A 19,071-nucleotide genomic window follows, 5' to 3' on the forward strand; every position below is an offset into this window, starting at 1 on the left:
TAGACTAAACGCGTTTCCCTCCAAAGTTTTACAAGGGAGATATCAGTGAGTCCCTTTAGCCGACAGACTTTGCTCCTGTGGAGCGAATACCCCTGACTCAATCCAGCATATATTGCTTGATTGTTCTTTATACCATAACCTCCGTAAAGATTTATTTGGCAAGCTTTCTTTTTCTCCAGATTTGTCTATTCTGCCACCCTGTTATTATTTATTGAGTGATACTGAGGGGGTGGTTAGTGAGGCTGTGGCAAAATTTCTGGCTGACATCCTTAAATTTAATTCTGACCATGTTTGAATGCATCTGTAAGCTCGGTTTTATCTTGATTTTATCTCCAATGTTTAAATTATTATATTCTGTGTATTTTTATCTGAATCTATTATGCCATTAAAGGTTTGGTATGGTATGGCTCTGCCACTGAGCCATGGTCCCTCCCTTGCAAACCAGGGTTAAACTGTGGCTTTTGGAAGCTGTATTCTCCCAGATTTCTGTAACAGACACTTCTCCCTGTTCTTGCAGGCAGGGGAAAACAAAATGTCTGAAACCCATCTGGAGGAAGAAGAATACCCAACGGAGATCCAGGATTATCTTTTAGCCTTTGAAAAATCTCTTGGTTCTGTAGATGAAATGCTCAAGACCATGATGTCCGTGTCTAGAAGCGAACTTCTCCAGAAGGTCAGTTGGGGTCACAGATAGCTTCTGCCTGTTTGGCTAACTTTCAGCAGATACAGAAAAAAGGGGTTTTTTTGGCTGTAATAGCGTTTTACAATATGCCCTATTTTAGACACAGTTAGTATGTTTCTGTTTTCTATTCCCTGACTCTTTGTTTCTTTTTTTTCCAGAGCTAAATCATAATACAAAAACAATAAGAAATCCCATTTATAACACAATAATCAGTTAAGAACATAAGAGAAGCCATGTTGGATCAGGCCAGAGGCCCATCCAGTCCAACACTCTGTGCCACAGAAGAACATAAGAGAAGCCATGTTGGATCAGGCCAAAGGCCCATCCAGTCCAACACTCTGTGTCACATAAGAACATAAGAGAAGCCATGCTGGATCAGGCCAATGGCCCATCCAGTCCAACACTCTGTGTCACAGAAGAACATAAGAGAAGCCATGTTGGATCAGGCCAATGGCCCATCCAGTCCAACACTCTGTGTCACAGAAGAACATAAGAGAAGCCATGTTGGATCAGGCCAATGGCCCATCCAGTCCAACACTCTGTGTCACAGAAGAACATAAGAGAAGCCATGTTGGATGAGGTCAGTGGCCCATCCAGTCCAACACTCTTTGTCACACAGTGGCCAAAAAAAATTACCGCATTTTTCGCACCATGAGGCGCTCCGGAGGATAGGATGCACCTTCCTCCTGGGGGGCGATCCGCCGCCTCTTCCTCCGATCCGGCGCTTCCCCCGCGCCTGCTTGCCTGGCTCCATCTTCTTCAGGCAAGCGTGGTATTGCTCCACGTGGCCCCAGCGCTTCGCAAGCGCCGGCCGCGGAGGGGGCAGCGTGCTTCCTACTTCCCTGTGTGCCTGCCTTCAGCTGTGATGTTTAAAGCAAGCGCTGGGATCGTTCCCTCCCCACCTCTGATCCCAGCGCTTGCTTTAAACATCACAGCTGAAGGCAGGCACACAGGGAAGTAGGAAGCACGCTGCCCCCTCCGCGGCCGGCGCTTGCGAAGCGCTGGGGCCACGTGGAGCGATCCCACGCTTGCCTGAAGAAGATGGAGCCAGGCAAGCAGGCGCGGGGGAAGCGCCGGATCGGAGGAAGAGGCAGCGGATCGCCCCCTCGCCCCCCGAAGGCACGTACCTTCGGACCATAAGACGCACACACTTTCCCCCCCACTTTTTTGGGGGGGAAAAGTGCGTCTTATGGTCCGAAAAATACGGTATATCTATATATATATATATAGAGAGAGAGAGAGAGAGACACTGTGACTAATACCCACTGATGGACCTCTGCTCCATCAGTTGGGTTTACAGGTACAATATTCAGTATTTGTTTCTACGGTTCCAATACTAGAAAACAGTTGGACGCTTTGTTCTATTCACTGGGTCACTGGGTACAAAACTAAGTCACTGGGTACAAAAAATCCTAAAGTGGAGATACACCTTTGGTGACCTATTGATGCAATTATTGGCTCATTGATGATGATGATGAAGAAGATGATATTGGAATTATATCCTGCCCTCCACTCTGAATCTCAGAGTCTCAGAGCGGCTCACAATCTCCTTTATCTTCCTCCCCCACAACAGACACCCTGTGAGGTGGGTGGAGAGAGAGCTCTCACAGCAGCTGCCCTTTCGAGGACAACTCCTACGAGAGCTCTGGCTGACCCAAGGCCATTTCAGCAGCTGCAAGTGGAGGAGTGGGGAATTGCACCCGGTTCTCCCAGATTAGAGTCCGCACACTTAACTACTAATCCAAACTGAAGACATCTAACCGGAACAGGATATATCTAGAATCCCTGTGTGAACTCTGAACTCGAATTGTTGTGTTTAAAATTCAATTTTGATCAAAATTATATATTTGGAATTTATTTTCTGATTGGACTTATATTTTTGGAATGGATGATTATTGGAAACATACTGTGTCTAAAATAGAGCATATTGGAAAACGCTATTACAGCCCCCAAAAAATATTTTTCTATATTTAACTTATATGCTGCAATCCCTAAAAATATTTTTCTGGTCTAACTTGCAGTAGAAGTGGGGATGGAGCCCTGTGATTGGTTCTGTTTAATATTAGATTGGTCTGTATAGCTAAATTTATTTAGAGCAGAAACGGCCACCTTTTTAGGAAGTGGGTGTGGCCAAATAGGGCTTTTGCCCAGCAGCGTTTTTGATTGGCCATTGGAGGTTTGATTGGCTGTGCAAATTTCTTTAAAACGTTGCTTTGGTAGCAGCTGCTACCGCAGCACGAAACTGCACTGTGCTACTGAAGTTAAGCTGTGGCAGCCATTTTGTGGCTAGCTCCACCTCCTGCGGCAGCCATTTTTTTGCTGCGCCCACTGTGCCGTACCAGAATTCCAGACGTGCCCACAGGCTGGTGGGGGCCAAAAAGCCAGCATACGCTCTGGTCTAGAACTTGCTAGAATGGAGGAAAACCCAGACTGTGAAGCCCTTGTTAAACTGCCATGTTATCCCTTCCAGCGGTATGGAGAACACATCTGAAGGAATATATAAAAACGTCTTTTCTCCCTACTCTTTTCAACACCTACCGCAATTCACCGCCTGAGGCCTTTTCCACGTGCGCCTGTGTACCTTAGCATTTGAAATCCAATTTGTAATTTCTTTGGGGCAAAATAATAAAAACCCATACGTCAGGGAAATTTTGCCCCCCCCCCCCCAAACCTTTCCTCCGTGCATGAATGAATGATGAAGTGTGCAGTCTTGGCAGCTCAGCCTTTTGACAGCATCCGTGTTCGGTTTTGCAAACTTGTACGCTCACGTAACCGGAATTTCCTGGGAATCCTGTAAGAGCAACATTATAGATTGATTTTGACAAATGCAGACGTTTCTCCTTTTTGCAGTGAGAGAGAGCTTTAATAATCCTGCCGGCGTTCTGCCTAAAATAACCAGTTGCTCCAAGCTTCGGATCTCACGGAGAGCGTTTCTGATTGCTTCCCGTTGTGTCCAGTGTGGGGCTGTGGTTCAATGGTAGACCATCCACTTGGCTTGAGGAAGGTTCAGGCTTTAGCACCTCCCGTTAAAGAGCCAGGCAGAAGAAGAGGAGATTGGATTTATACATTGCCCTTCGCTAGCCAAAGGAGTCTCAGAGCGGCTTAAAAATCTCCTTTCCCTTCCCCTCCCCACGACAGACACCCTGTGGGGTAGGTGGGGCTGAGAGAGTGCTGAGAGATCTGCGCTTGAGCAGAACAGCCTTGAGAGAACTTTCTCCCTCAAACATCCGACGCTCATATCTTCCGGCTCTCAAACAGCTGATATTTATTCTATGTGGCTCTTACATTAAGAAGAAGAAGATATTGGATTTATATCCCGCCCTCCACTCCGAAGAGTCTCAGAGCGGCTCACAATCTCCTTTCCCTTCCTCCCCCACAACAGACACCCTGTGAGGTGGGTGGGGCTGGAGAGGGCTCTCACAGCAGTTGCCCTTTCAAGGACAACCTCTGCCAGAGTTATGGCTGACCCAAGGCCATTCCAGCAGGTGCAAGCGGAGGAGTGGGGAATCAAACCCGGTTCTCCCAGATAAGAGTCCGCATACTTAACCACTACACCAAACTGGCTCTCCACACCAAACTGGCAAATTTGGCCACCCCTGCTCTAAATAATCACCTAACAGCAATAATGTATGTAATGATATAACAATGATAACACTCAAAGTATTATATTTGCATAACTCGCCTTAAAGTATATAGTGCCTTTTTCTCTCTATTCTAGGCCTGAAGTGGTCTGGGGAGCAAAGGGCAATGACTTCCATTAGAAGTCTTTGCTAAGCATACTAGATATGAAAGAATCTAGATATACTAGATATGAAAGGACAGCCAGTTTGGTGTAGTGGTTAAGTGTGTGAACTCTTATCTGGGAGGACCGGGTTTGATTCCCCACTCCTCCACTTGCACCTGCTGGAATGGCCTTGGGGCAGCCAGAGCTCTGGCAGAGGTTGTCCTTGAAAGGGCAGCTGGTATGAGAGCCCTCTCAGTCCCTCCCACCTCATAGGGTGTCTGTTGTGGGTGGAGAAGATATAGGGGATTATAAACCGCTCTGAGTCTCTGATTCAGAGAGAAGGGTGGGGTATAAATCTGCAATTCTTCTGGGTGTAGAGCAGGTTTCAATGGGGGAGTGTGGGGAGAGATATTTGTGGATGTTCTGCATTGTACAGGGGTTGGACTATGACCCTACTCTTTATTTTTTTTACTTAATTTTTTAAAATATATACAAGTTAATATCAATATTCATATACAACTAATTAAACTTATGGAATCAGGTTGTAAAACAAGCATAAATACTTAGGTGTGTTCAATAAAATATCGAGTAAGGATTTGAAGTTATAAAGATGTATGTAGACCATTTTCTATCCAAGGAGAGAGGTCATAGCTCCCAAAAGAGTTGTCCTTGAAAGGGCAGCTGCTGTGAGAGCCCTCTCAGCCCCACGTACCTCACACGGTGTCTGTTGTGGGGGAAGAAGGTAAAGGAGATTGTGAGCCGCTCTGAGACTCTTCGGAGTGGAGGGCGGGATATAAATCCAATGTCATCATCTTCTTCTTCTTTAGCAAAAGCCTAAAAGAGCCCCGTGGTGCAGAGTGGTAAAGCTGCAGTACTGCAGTCCTAAGCTCTGCTCACGACCTGAGTTTGATCCTCGGCTGAAGCTGGGTTTTCAGGTAGCCGGCTCGAGGTTGACTCAACCTTCCATCCTCCTGAGGTCAGTCAAATAAGTCCCCAGCTTGCTGGGGCGAAAGTGTAGAGCACTGGGGAAGGCAATGGCAAACCACCCCGTAAAAAAAGTCTGTCATGTAAACATTGTGAAAGCAACGTCACGCCAGAGTTGGAAACGACTGGTGCTTGAACAGGGGACTGCCTTGACCTTTTTAAAGGAGGATATAAGAGGAGGGTATAAGATGTTGTGACTATGGGGAAGGATTTCGAAGGAGAACGGTTGAAGGGGATGAAAAGGATTGGCAGCATAGATACAACAGATTCTTTGACCTGTACGAAGGACCAGCCCTGAACCATTAGATGTAAGGATTATCCAGCGTTTTCCCCTTCCCACCCCCATGGTGATTTGAAGAATTTATTTCAATTTCTGAGCATCTGTTGCTTTGGGTAGGAGCTCTTTAAATGGAAAAATGTTAACAGCCACAGAGTCAAGACCCCCAAATGCTAAATCACAATCCCATAAATATTAAGTTTTATTTGACTTTAAAGAAATTGATACGATTGGCTCTGGTTTGCTGATGGTCCCTCTTGGAAGTGCTGTTGTAAAATCGGAAGGGGAAAAATTTGGCGTTGACTCTCTCCTGCCATTTTAATAGGATGCCCGACACGGTGGGGTTCTGATATCTTCCTCGTCTGAAGAAGCGTGCGTGCACACAAAAACTTACGTTCTGAATAAAACTAAGTTGTTAACAAAATATAGCAAAAGCACATGACTGTTTCCTCTTTCTATTTTAGCTGGATCCCCTGGAACAAGCCAAATTAGATCTGGTCTCGGCTTATACGTTGAATTCACTGTTCTGGGGTGAGTATGCGTACGTTTAGGGCACTAATTTAACTGTAATGCAACTGCCGGGTTAAATAGACTTATCTGCAATGGGGTTTGAACCATTTCTTTAAAGCAGGGGTGTCCAGCGTGCAGCCCGGGGGACAAATCAGGCCCGCAAACAACTCACTGTCGTCTGCTTCCTTCTCCCTCTCTCACTTCCTTCTGCATCACGACTTGATTTGCCAGGCTTGCTCGATCGCTCAGGAGTACAGAGCAAAGCCTCTGTTTTCTCCATTGGCTGAGGCTCCTCCCTTGGGGTGGAAGTGGGGAAAGGAGAGGTAGCTTTGCCAGGCTCTCTCAGTTGCACAGCGGAGTTACTGAGCCAAGCCTCTCTTTCTTCTGTTGGCTGAGGCTCAACAAGCCAGTAAGGTAGATGAGGCTGAGTGTGTGTGTTTGTCTGTGTCCTTTATAAAGTTTATATCTCCCCTACCTGGCGTTACATTTTATGGCACACGTGGCCCGGCCCAACAAGGTCACATCTATATCAGATCCAGCCCACATAACAAATAAGTTTGACAACCCTTATTTCAAGGGCCACTATTTCGCTTCCGCTTATATGTCCTTAAATGACATTAAAAATATTAGTTAAGGTTTCAGCCTTTCAATAGCATGTCTTCTATTCAGTTTGGTGTAGTGGTTAAGTATGCGGACTCTTATCTGGGAGACCCGGGTTTGATTCCCCCCTCCTCCGCTTGCACCTGCTGGAAAGGCCTTGGGTCAGCCATAGCTCTGGCAGAGGTTGTCCTTGAAAGGGCAGCTGCTGTGAGAGTCCTCTCAGCCCCACTCACCTCACAGAGTGTCTGTTGTGGGGGAAGGAGATAAAGGAGATTGTGAGCTGCCCTGAGACTCTGTCCTTGAAAGGGCAGCTGCTGTGAGAGCTCTCTCAGCTCCACCCACCTCACAGAGTGTCTGTTGTGGGGGAAGGAGATTGTGAGCCGCCCTGAGACTCTGTCCTTGAAAGGGCAGCTGCTGTGAGAGCTCTCTCAGCTCCACCCACTTCACAGAGTGTCTGTTTTGGGGGAAGGAGGTAAAGGAGATTGTGAGCTGCCCTGAGACTCTGTCCTTGAAAGGGCAGCTGCTGTGAGAGCCCTCTCAGCCCCACCCACCTCACAGAGTGTCTGTTGTGGGGGAAGGAGATAAAGGAGATTGTGAGCCACTCTGCAACTCTGAGATTCGGAGTGGAGGGCGAGATATAAATCCAATATCTTCTTCTTGGTTCTTCGGTATGGCACTCTCTGACTTTGGCGCCCTTTTTCTGCTAGCTTTTAATGCTTTTACCCGGCCACCTGATGGGAATTTCTGGCTGTGATTCAGACGGTTCTCCAAACCCGGTTACCGGTCGAACAAGCGACGTGTGTGAATTCCAATTCAAGTGTGTGCTAGGGATTGCTATCCCTGTACCTTTTCTAAAATAACACAAAAACTTCATCTTGCAGTGTATCTTGCCACTCAAGGCGTTAATCCGAAGGAACACCCGGTAAAACAAGAGCTGGTAAGATTCTTCCATCCCCCCCCCTCCCTATTTTAGCACAAACTTCCATCTTGCTTGAAAAAGTGTTTGTATAAGATAAAATTTAAATTATGAAAATAGGTTTGTTGTGGATGTATCTGAGGAGCTTGGGGCCCCGTGAGAGTTTCTGCAGTTCTGCAGGGCCTGGAAAACCGCGCTCTTCCGCCATGCTTTCCCATAATGGTGACTTCTACAGCAACGGATTAGGCTCATAAACCAGGAACTTTAAGATTTCGATGGTAGCAATGTAACTGGACGGTCGGTGTTAGGTGTTCCAAAGGGACTCCAGATTGCCATCACGTGGTAAGAAATCCAGAGTGATGTTTATCAGGCTTGGGAGGGGCAACAGTGGGAGGGCTTCTAGTGTCCTGGCCCCACTGATGGATCTCCTGATGGCACCTGCTTTATGTGGCCACTGTGTTACACAGAGCGTTGGACTGGATGGGCCATTGGCTGGATCCAACATGGCTTCTCTTATGTTCTTATGTGACACAGAGTGTTGGACTGGATGGGCCACTGGCCTGACCCAACAGGGCTTCTGTTATGTTCTTCTATGACACAGAGCGTTGGACTGGAGGGGTCATTGGCCTGATCCAACATGGTTTTTCTTATGTTCTTAAGTGACACACAGTGTTGGACTGGATGGGCCATTGGTCTTATCCAACATGGCTTCTCTTATGTTCTTATGTGACACAGAGTGTTGGACTGGATGGGCCACTGGTCTGATCCAACATGGCTTCTCTTATGTTCTTATGTGACGCAGAGTGTTGGGCTGGAGGGGTCATTGGCCTGATCCAACATGACTTCTCTTATGTACTTATGTGACACAGAGTGTTGGACTGGATGGGCCATTGGCCTGATCCAACATGGCTTCTCTTATGTTCTTATGTGACACAGAGTGTTGGACTGGATGGGCCATTGGCCTGATCCAACATGGCTTCTCTTATGTGACACAGAGTGTTGGACTGGATGGGCCATTGGCCTGATCCAACATGGCTTCTCTTATGTTCTTATGTGACACAGAGTGTTGGACTGGATGGGCCATTGGCCTGATCCAACATGGCTTCTCTTATGTTCTTATGTGACACAGAGTGTTGGACTGGATGGGCCATTGGCCTGATCCAACATGGCTTCTCTTATGTTCTTATGTGACACAGAGTGTTGGACTGGATGGGCCATTGGCCTGATCCAACATGGCTTCTTTTATGTTCTTATGTGACACAGAATGTTGGACTGGATGGACCACTGGTCTGATCCAACATGGCTTCTCTTATGTTCTTATGTGACACAGAATGTTGGACTGGATGGACCACTGGTCTGATCCAACATGGCTTCTCTTATGTTCTTATGTGACGCAGAGTGTTGGACTGGATGGGCCATTGGCCTGATCCAACATGGCTTCTCTTATGTTCTTATGTGACACAGAGTGTTGGACTGGATGGGCCATTGGCCTGATCCAACATGGCTTCTCTTAAGTTCTTATGTGACACAGATGTTTATCACTCTGGATTTCTTACCTCACAATGGCAATCTGGGGTCCCTTTGGAACACCTAACACCGACCGTCCAGTTATATTGCTACCTTTGAAATCTTAACTTTTGTGTGAACCCTTGCACTAGCATCTATTGATATTCATGTTTTAATAATTGTTTTTATGTTTTATCACTGTTTTATTTTGTTCGGTCATTCACCCAAAGGATGATTAACATCTGGAATTCACTGCCGCAGGAGGTGGTGGCAGCTACAAGCATAGCCAGCTTGAAAAGGGAATTGGATAAAAATATGGAGCAGAGGTCCATCAGTGGCTATTAGCCGCAGCATATTATTGGAACTATCTGGGGCAGTGATGCTCTGTATTCTTGGTGCTTGCGGGGGCAGGGGGGCAAAGTGGAAGGGCTTCTAGCCCCACTTGTAAACCTCCTTTCTTTTTTGGCCACTGTGTGACACCGAGTGTTGGACTGGATGGGCCACTGGCCTGATCCAACATGGCTTCTCTTATGTTCTTATGTGACACAGAGTGTTGGACTGGATGGGCCATTGGCCTGATCCAACATGGCTTCTCTTATGTTGTAATGCAACACAGAGTGTTGGACTGGATGGGCCATTGGCCTCATCCAACATGGCTTCTCTTATGTGACACAGAGTGTTGGACTGGATGGGCCACTGACCTGATCCAACATGGCTTCTGTTATGTTCATTGTTTGACCCCGACCTGAGAGCCGCCCTGAGCCTGCCTTTGGTGGGGAGGGCAGGATATAAATAAAATGAAATCAATCAGATAAATTACCAATGACAGGCATTTTCAATGTTGAAATGTTGTATGGTCTTCCACATGCCTCATTTTGGGCAGAAGCTCACAGGATCAGAGCTCCGGAACCTCTAAATTTTATTGTGCTCTTTCTTTCTTACACTCCCCCCCCCCAAAAAAAAGGCTTGCTTCTGGGCTCCATTTTTCAACCCCCCTTTGAGAATTTTTCTGAACTCTTTAAGATTTGACAAACTTTCTAATATTTCCCTCCACAAAAAATGGGGAAATAACCAAAACATATAAAGCAGACAGATGGAAATCGTCATCATGCCACTGTGGCCACATAGGAGAAAGTAATTTAAACAGCATGATGGTATCAAAATCTGGAGACAGTGTCTGTGCTGTAGCAGTCTCGAGTATGCTGTTCAGGTGTTATTGTTCAGGTGCACGTATGGAAACAGAGTGATGGACTGGATGGGCCACTGGCCTGATCCAACATGGCTTCTCTTATGTTCTTAAGTGACACAGAGTGTTGGGCTGGAGGGGTCATTGGCCTGATCCAACATGGCTTTTGATTTACTGACATTTATTACAGAAATCTCACGGCCATTGCTTTGAGCCTAAGACCCAGGGGAAAGCATGAAATGGCTGGGCACTGTGAGCTTTTGCACATAAGTTGCTTCATGTGATGATCAGCCAATGGAGAAAACAGAGGCTTTGCTCTGTAGCTCCTGAGCAATTGAGCAACCCTGGCAAAGCTAGGTAACTGTCCCTGACAAGGAATATGTCCCTGACAAGAATTTATCTCTAACAACTGTTTTTTGATTTTCCTAATAGTATTGTCATTGCTGATGAGGAGTCAATTATCCAAAGTACATTCATTTATACCATACCAGGGGTTTCAAACATGCAGTTCGGGGCTGAATCAGGGCTCCTATCAGACCCCCGAGCAACTGGCTGTCATCTGCTTCCTTCTCCCTATATCTTGCTTCCTTGCTTTGCCAGGCTTGCTCAATCACAAAGCAGAACTACAGAGTAAAACCTCAATTTTCTGCATTGGCTGAGGCTTCTCCCTTCGGGAGGAAGGGGGGATGAATAGCTTGCTTTGCCAGACTCTCTCAATTGCACAGCAGAGCTACTGAGCCAAGCCTTTCTTCCTTCTATTGGCTGAGGCTCCCCCCCATCCCTGGGGAAGGAAGAAAAGAGCCAGAGCTTTCTTTGCCCAGTTCCCTGGATCCCATGGGAGAAATACAAAGAAAGCATCTTGAAGACCAATGAGTGCTAACATTTTAAGCACGTTTTAAGTTTTTAAATATGTTTGTGTGTGTGTTTGTGTGTGTTCTTTATAAAAGTTATATCTCTGCTGCCTGATCTTAAATAGGTACACACATGGCCCGGCCTGATATGGCCTGGTCCAACCCGACATGGCCTGGCCCAACAAGGTCTCATTTATGTCAGATCCGGTCCTCATAACAAATGAGTTTGACATCCCTGTAAGACCAAGATTAGGCAGGGCCTTCTAGGTGTTGGCGCCAAAACTCTGGAACTCTCTCTCATGGGAGATGTTCCTGTCCCCTTCTGTTGCCTTCGTCTGCTGGCAGCTGAAGTTTTTTGTTTCATTCGGCATTCCCTCATCGATCGTTCCTTCTTAATCCACATTTTAATTGTTGCCTTTATGTTCTGTATGCATTTCAGGTCTGTTTTTTTTTAAAGATGTGTGTTTGGGGAGGCTCGTTGGTTTTAATGGTTTTATAGCATGATTTTTATCATACCTGTTTTAAACCGTTAGCTGCCCTTGTGGCCCTTGTAAGGACAGAAAGGTGGGATACAAATATTAGAAAAAAATGTTTTTTAACATCTGTGTGTCCACACCTTCTGGAGCTGGAACGCACTGTCTGTGAGACCCGTTAAGGCAGGGGTTCCCAACCCCCGGGCCTTGGACCGGTACCGGTCTGTGGCCTGTTAGCAACCGGAGTCTCAAAGCAGCTCACAATCTCCTTTACCTTCCTCCCCCACAATAGAGACACCCTGTGAGGTGGGTGGGGCTGAGAGAGTTCTCCAGAAGCTGCCCTTTCAAGGACAACTCCTATGAGAGCTACGGCTGACCCAAGGTCATTCCAACAGCTGCAAGTGTATGAGTGGGAGATCAAACCCGGTTCTCCCACATAACAGTCCGCACACTTAACCACCACACCAAACTAATAGAAATAAAGTGCACAATTGTATCATTCTGATACCATCGCCACCCCGGCCCATGGCAAAATTGTCTTCCTCAAAACTGGTCTCTGGTGCCGTAAAGGTTGGGGACCGCTGTGTTAAGGGACTGCCCAGCATATATTTTGCTTAACTTTTCAAGTTCTGAGAGGGAAAACCCAAGGCACGCATTTTTTCGACATAATAGTCGGGATCTCCGAAAGCAGAGGTTTCAACCTCCCCAAAATCCTAAGGAAGGGTTACAAGTTAAAATAAGATAATCCTTTTTCCTTCCTTTCTCTTCTGAGAGATGAATTATCTGCCCCACACAGCTTGAGAGAGCCAGTTTGGTGTCGTGGTGAAGTGTGCGGACTCTTATCTGGGAGAACCAGGTTTTATTCCCCACTCCTCCACTTGCAGCTGCTGGAATGGCCTTGGGTCAGCCATAGCTCTGGCAGAGGTTGTCCTTGAAAGGGCAGCTGCTGTGAGAGCCCTCTCCAGCCCCACCCACCTCACATGGTGTCTGTTGTGGGGGAGGAAGGGAGAGGAGATTGTAGGCCACTCTGAGACTCTTGAGTGGAGAGCAGACTATAAATCCAATGTCGTCGTCTTCTTCTTTTGACTTACGGAATGAGAAAGGAAGAGAGAAAGAGAAAGAAAGAGAGAAATAGAGGTGCACGTCTAATAATTATTTATAACTTCCAGGAGAGTGTGTTTTCCTATAAATACTTGGGTTTACGTTAATCTCTGAGGCTACCTTTTTCTTACTCCTGTATGACTTTAAAAGTATCGGGTGGTTGATTTACTAGCAAAGATGGGAAGGATTTTCCCCTCCTTTCTTCCAATTTGCCCATTAATTCATTTTCTCAGCGGTAAAGAATCCAGTTCGGCAAGAATGCTAAAAGCTTTTTTGGCACCGGTTGGACGTGCGCCGTCCAGCAATTCTGCATCACCGACATATTTACGGCTGATAATAAATCTTTGGGGTTTGTCTTTATATTCCATTTAGATGGGGGAGTACGGTACAGGCGACCGGAGGAATCTGGGAAACTCTGCTGACTTAAAAAAAAAAAATTGGACAAAATGATTGAGTTTGGAAAATGTGGGTGGGGTGGGGCGCTATCATTGACTTGGATTAATGGTTGTCCGTCAGAATTGGCGCTATAGATAGAAATATGGACTATATAGTGTTTATGGTAAAAATGTGTTCCTAGGCTGAGCGTAGCTGCAACGAATTGCAAAATATGAGCACTCTTGTCCGTAGGTGCTTGTGTTAAACACACTCTGCTCTGGAGCTCCAAATACATTCCTTTGCAAAGGAAAACTTGGATTTGTTCGGCATCTTTTCATCCAAACTAAATTACAATTCATTTCCCCCCTTCCTCCTCCTCGTCCTTTGGCTGTATGAAAAGTATTGCGTTAGCCTGTACTGAACATACTCTAGAGTTGCAAAATCAAAATTGGCGCGTGTTGTGTTTTGGGGTTTATTTGTTTTAAAACATGTCTGTCCTTCCGCTCTCCCAACGGACCTGTGGCCGTTGAACTCTCTCTGCCAAAAGAAGGGATTATTTTGTAGCGCCTAGCACAGGGGTGTCAAACATGTGGCCCGGGGGCAGAATCAGTTCCCCGGAGGGCTCCTATCAGGCCCCTGAGCAACTGGCTGTCATCTGCTTCCTTCTCCTCTCTTGCTTCCTTCTGCATCACCGCTTGCTTTGCAAGGCTTGCTCAGTCGCACAGGAGCTACAGAGCAAAACTTCTATTTTCTCCATTGGCTGAGGCTCCTCCCTTGGGGAGAAAGGGGGGGGGGAGGCAGAGCTTGTTTTTCCAGGCTCTCTCAATCGCACAGCAGAGCTACTGAGCATAGCCTCTCTTCCTTCTATTGGCTGAGGCTCCACCCCCCCCCCCAGTCCCCCGGGGAAGGAAAGAAAGAGCCAGAACTTCCTTTGCCCAGTTCCCTGAATCCCATGGAAGAGATACAAAGAAGCACATTTAATACCAACAAATGCTAATATTTTAAGCATGTTTTAAGGTGTTTAAAAAATATATTTAAATTGTGTTTGTCTGTGTCCTTCATAAAGTTTATATCTCGGTACCTAATTTTAAATAGGTATACACATGGCCTGGTCTGACATCGGTCGACCCAACAAGGTCTCATTTATATCAGATCTGGCCCTCGTAACAAATGACTTTGACACCCCTCGGCTAGTGGGTTGAAGACGTTCTAAAACGAGCCTCGGGGGCTTGGAAGGGATTGGATTGGTGTTCCAGAAAAGAATAACCTCTTTATCTCGAGTATCAAAGGTCAATTTGTCGTCGCTTTCGCTGTGCGTTCGCTACTTCGGAGCAAGCACACACCTGCTCGCTGGGGACGCGCACGGCAGGCCGAGTAAAACGTTATTTTCGGGCCGTGAGAATTCATTCCAGCTATCATCTGGCCGTTTATCAACTTGTCATCCCCGGTGTTGACGTCTGGGCTTGCCATCTGTTCTGATGAGTAGTTTTCAACTTTCTCAGGGGCCGTGTAGAGCATCCTGCGACCAGCGACATCTCTTTAATAAGATCCGGAGCAGCGAACGCCCCTGACTTGGGAAATCTTCTTCTAAAAATTCGTGTCGGGCTTGCAAAATATAGCAAGAAGGGAGACACCTTGACGGAAAAGGACATGCTTTGCATGGGGAAGATGGCAGACTCGTCTCCATCTGTGGGACCTCAAATAGCTGGTGATGAGGGATGTTTATCACCTGAGACTCTGGAGAGCTGCTACCCCAGGGGTGGCCAAAATGCCTCGGGAGCCACATGTGGCTCTTCCACGTGTATTATGTGACTCTTATCAGCTGACTTGAAGAAGGCATTTATCTCTTTAAATCACTTCACCAAGCCAGCTGGCAGCTCAGAGAATGCCTTTAAAGTTGCTTTCTTTCCACCTCTCCTCCTTCCTCTCTCCCTTCCTTCCTTCCTCCCTCCCTCCCATCCACCTCTCCTCCCGCCTTCCATCTATTTCCCTCCCTCCCTTCCTTCTTCCCTCCCTCCCTCTCCCTCCCCCTCCCTCCCTCCCTCCCTTTCCTCCTCCTCTCCCTCTCCCTCCCTTCTAAAGGGACACTTACGCTGTGGTGAGAATCAGATGTTAGCATTTGTCAAGCCGATCAGCTAAATACCTTTAATTGGTAAATGGTCTTAACTTTTAATTATCTGAATGTAACAAAGAGACTTCTGTTCCAAGCTAGATTTTATTTTGTTTTATTTACTTCATTTCTACCTCAGTGGGGACCCCCGGAGGCTCACAACCTCCCCTCCCCTCCAAGTTTGTCCTCTCAACAACAGCCTTTTGAGGTAGTTTAGGTCAAGAGAAGGTGATTGGCCCAAGGGTCACCCAGCCAGCTTCCATGACAGATTCGAACCTGGATCTCTTAGATCCTGGTCTCTAACCACAACCCTCTGGGATTGATAGTGTGCATGTCTCATCAGCAGTAATTCTCCAGGAAGATCTGTTTCCACTGGGTGTGGAGGGCAGTGGTACAAGCCCCCAAAGTTGTCTGTGGTAAGACCCATATCCACAAGCAGTCCTCCCTTTCTTCCCTGTTAGATTGGGAGCTGGGGCCAGTCTGGGCTGGTGGATTTGGTCCACATGCTGTTAGCCTACACTTAGGGTATATACACAAGCATAATGATGGGGAATTGGGGTGGCGGGTGATGATGTCACTTCTGGCATGCCCAACAACATGCCGGAAGTGATGTCATCACACCAGGAGCCCGCTGATTGCCTCCCCCACTCCTCCCATTTTGTTTCCAACCCCCCAGCCGAGTGGCGGCAACTCTAATTTGGACTTGTTTGCCTTCTGGGTGGCTTCTTGGAACGGATAGAATAAATGTCAGATGTTTGAGAGCCACAAGACATGAACTTCAACATGTTGGAGGGACGGAAGGAAGGAAAATGAGTAGGGGGAGGGAGGCGGGAGGGAGAGGTGGATAGAAAGCAACTTTAAATGCATTGTCCAAGCCACCATCTAGCTTGGATTGAAGAAGTGATTTAAAGCAGTGGTCCCCAACCTTTTTGGCACCAGGGGCCAGTTTTATGGAAGGCAATTTTTCCACGGACCTGGTGGGGGGGGCATGATTTTGGGATGATACAATTGTACACTTTATTTTGGTGTGGCGGTTAAGTGTGCAGACTCTTATCTGGGAGAACCAGGTTTGATTTCTCACTCCTCCGCTTGCAGCTGCTGGAATGGCCTCGGGTCAGCCAGAGCTCTCGTAGGAGTTGTCCTTGAAAGGGCAGCTTCTGGGAGAACTCTCTCAGCCCCACCCACCTCACAGGGTGTCTCTGTCGTGGGGGAGGAAGATAAAGGAGATTGTGAACCACTCTGAGATTCAGAGTAGAGGGCAGGATATAAATCCAGTCTATTATTATTATTCTTATTATTACTACTACTAAATTGTAATATATAATGAAATAATTATATAACTCACGGTTTGGTTGCCGATAGACCACGGAACGGGACTGGTCCATGGACCGGAGGTTGGGGACCTCTGATTTTTTTTTCCCAATATAATTTTTTTTATTAAACAACCAAATAAGGGGATTACATCAATTGCATTCAAATAAACCAGTAAATCCAGTACTGAAGGGTTACAAGTATATAAAGATACCAGATATTAATACACTGTGTAGTACATGGCAAGCAAATAAGGCATGTATATTTCACCTTGTTCCTGACCACTCTGTTGATTTTGCTAACCTTAAATCAGAATAATAATAATTCTTTCTATGTTGGTATAATATCCTGTTCGTTTAAACATTCAACAACGGGAGACCATGTGGCTTGAAAAGAAGTCATGCTGTGACTTGGAGTTGTCACACTACTTGCCATTTTGCCTGTTAAAAAAGTATTCCCACCGTTTGTTCTTCCACATCTGAAGGGAAGGAGGGGAAGGACGCCTGATTTAAAGAGACAAAGGCCTTTCCAAGCCAGCCAACTGGGTGGTGGGGACTTTGAGAGCCACGCAGTATGCGTGAAAGAGCCACGTGCGGGTCCCGAGCCACAGTTTGGCCACCCCTGTTTTGGACTGTCTGTTGGAGCTTACATGACTGAATATTTATGTATTACAGAATTTAGACTGTCTCGGCTCAAGGCAGCTTACAGTAATAAGCAGAAGAGTTCAGATTAAAACCAAATAAAAGTTAAACAGACAGCAACTCAAACACATTTCATGTCAGAGCTGTAAAACCACGGACATATAAGCCTTGTGAAGATCTCTAAGGATGGGGCTTCCTGTCACCTCTTCAGGAAGCCTGTTCTGGAGAGATTGAGGGGCCACAGCAGAAAAGGCCCAGGCTCTGATCACTGCTAGATTGGCTACCCTAAGGGGGGTTGGGGGGGGGAGAACAGCCAATAAGTGGTAACCTTGTGGTGTGTGTGTGGGGGGGGGGAGCCAGCAAGATCACAGGATTAAGAACATAAGAGAAGCCATGTTGGATCAGGCCAGTGGCCCATCCAGTCCAACACTCTGTGTCACACAGTGGCCAAAAAACCAGGCACCATCAGGAGGTCAACCAGTGGGGCTAAAAGCCCTCCCACTATGCCCCCCCCCAAGCACCAAGAATACAGAGCATCACTGCCCCAGACATAAGGGAACCCATGTTGAATCAGGCCAATGGTCTATCCAGTCCAACCCTCTGTATCACACAGTAGCCAAAAGAAACCAAGTGCCATCAGGAGGTCCATCAGTGGGGCCAGGACACGAGAAGCCCTCACGCTGTTTCCCCCCCACAAGCACCAAGAATACAGAGCATCACTCCCCAGACAGAAAGTTCTAACAATACGCTGTGGCTAATAGCCACTGATGGACCTCTGCTCCATATGCTTATCCAATCCCCTCTTGAAGTTGTCTATGCTTGTAGCCGCCATCACCTCCTGTGGCAGTGAATTGTGTGGGAGGAGACAGTCTTTTGGATACGTGGGCCCCATGTCATGAAGGGCTTTAAAAGTTTGCATACCAAAACAAAGAATCCCTGTAAATAGAAACCAACGAACTCTGCTTCGTACCATGTCTAGCATCCCCGTGTCTTTACCCTTACACCTTTCTTTCATGCAGTAATTTGCATTTGTCCTGTCCGTTTCAGGAGAGGATACGAACATACATGAACAGAGTGAAAGAGATAGCGGACAAGAAGAAAGCTGCCAAACTGGACAAAGGTGCCGCTTCGCGATTCGTGCGGAACGCGCTGTACGAACCGAAACCGCAAAAGGAGTCTGCCAAGAAATCTCCTGTACCAGCCAAAAAGAAGAAAACGCGCTAGGAGGCCCTTGCCCCATGGTAATTTGGGCACAGGGAGAGAGACTATTTCTAAGGGCGCCTTTCATCCATTTTATGTACAACGGGATGATACTTTTGGATGAGAAAATGTGATAAAGCAACTACATGAAACTGCATTCTCTCCCAGTTATTCCACTGTGTATTGTGAACGAATTCCTGAAAAGGGAATTGCTGGCTGAACAGCCGTTGCCCTTCTGGTTTTTTAGTGAAATTGTGTGTGTATGAATTTTCTGTCCATTCTGTCCATTCGGCTTGGGTAGATCTAACCTCAACACCTTTTTAATCTGTAAAGACTGGTTATTCGTACACAAGCTCTCTCACAGTCAGCAAAGCAGTACCACTTTGTGAACCGAATTGACAGCGATCCAATATATCAGCCAGTGGCCATCCACTCTCTCTCTTTTTTTTTTTGTGGTGGGGTTTAAGTGAAACCATCTGAGTGGTACGTCTGCGCTAAATACCCTCTTAGATACGATGGTGTGTATCCTTATACTAGTTTTCCGACCTAAAATGGTTGCTTTTTTGGACAGTTTTTTCTGTCCAATTAACATTTTTGTATTATTATTATTTTAATAACTCAAAC

The 19,071-nt window shown here is 46.6% G+C and overlaps 1 protein-coding gene across 1 annotated transcript; it reads left to right on the plus strand.

Moving 5' to 3' along the window:
• The first annotated feature begins 509 nt into the window (after positions 1-509).
• Positions 510-18,599, plus strand: C1D (C1D nuclear receptor corepressor). The gene is made up of 4 exons (XM_060263600.1): positions 510-673; positions 6,132-6,198; positions 7,659-7,714; positions 18,295-18,599. The coding sequence occupies exons 1-4, from the start codon at positions 533-535 to the stop codon at positions 18,469-18,471; spliced, it is 441 nt and encodes a 146-aa protein (XP_060119583.1). The 5' UTR covers positions 510-532; the 3' UTR covers positions 18,472-18,599.
• Positions 18,600-19,071: the final 472 nt, after the last annotated feature.

This window comes from Heteronotia binoei, unplaced genomic scaffold (genome assembly GCF_032191835.1).
Source record: "Heteronotia binoei isolate CCM8104 ecotype False Entrance Well unplaced genomic scaffold, APGP_CSIRO_Hbin_v1 ptg000419l, whole genome shotgun sequence".
Classification (NCBI taxonomy): Eukaryota; Metazoa; Chordata; class Lepidosauria; order Squamata; family Gekkonidae; genus Heteronotia; species Heteronotia binoei.

Excerpts from the sequence above, each read along its gene's own strand:
- C1D (XM_060263600.1), top strand. The coding sequence starts at position 533 with ATGTCTGAAACCCATCTGGAGGAAGAAGAATACCCAACGGAGATCCAG. Across the intron at positions 674-6,131 it reads GAAGCGAACTTCTCCAGAAG|CTGGATCCCCTGGAACAAGC; the intron begins GTCAGTTGGGGT and ends TTTCTATTTTAG. Across the intron at positions 6,199-7,658 it reads GTTGAATTCACTGTTCTGGG|TGTATCTTGCCACTCAAGGC; the intron begins GTGAGTATGCGT and ends TTCATCTTGCAG.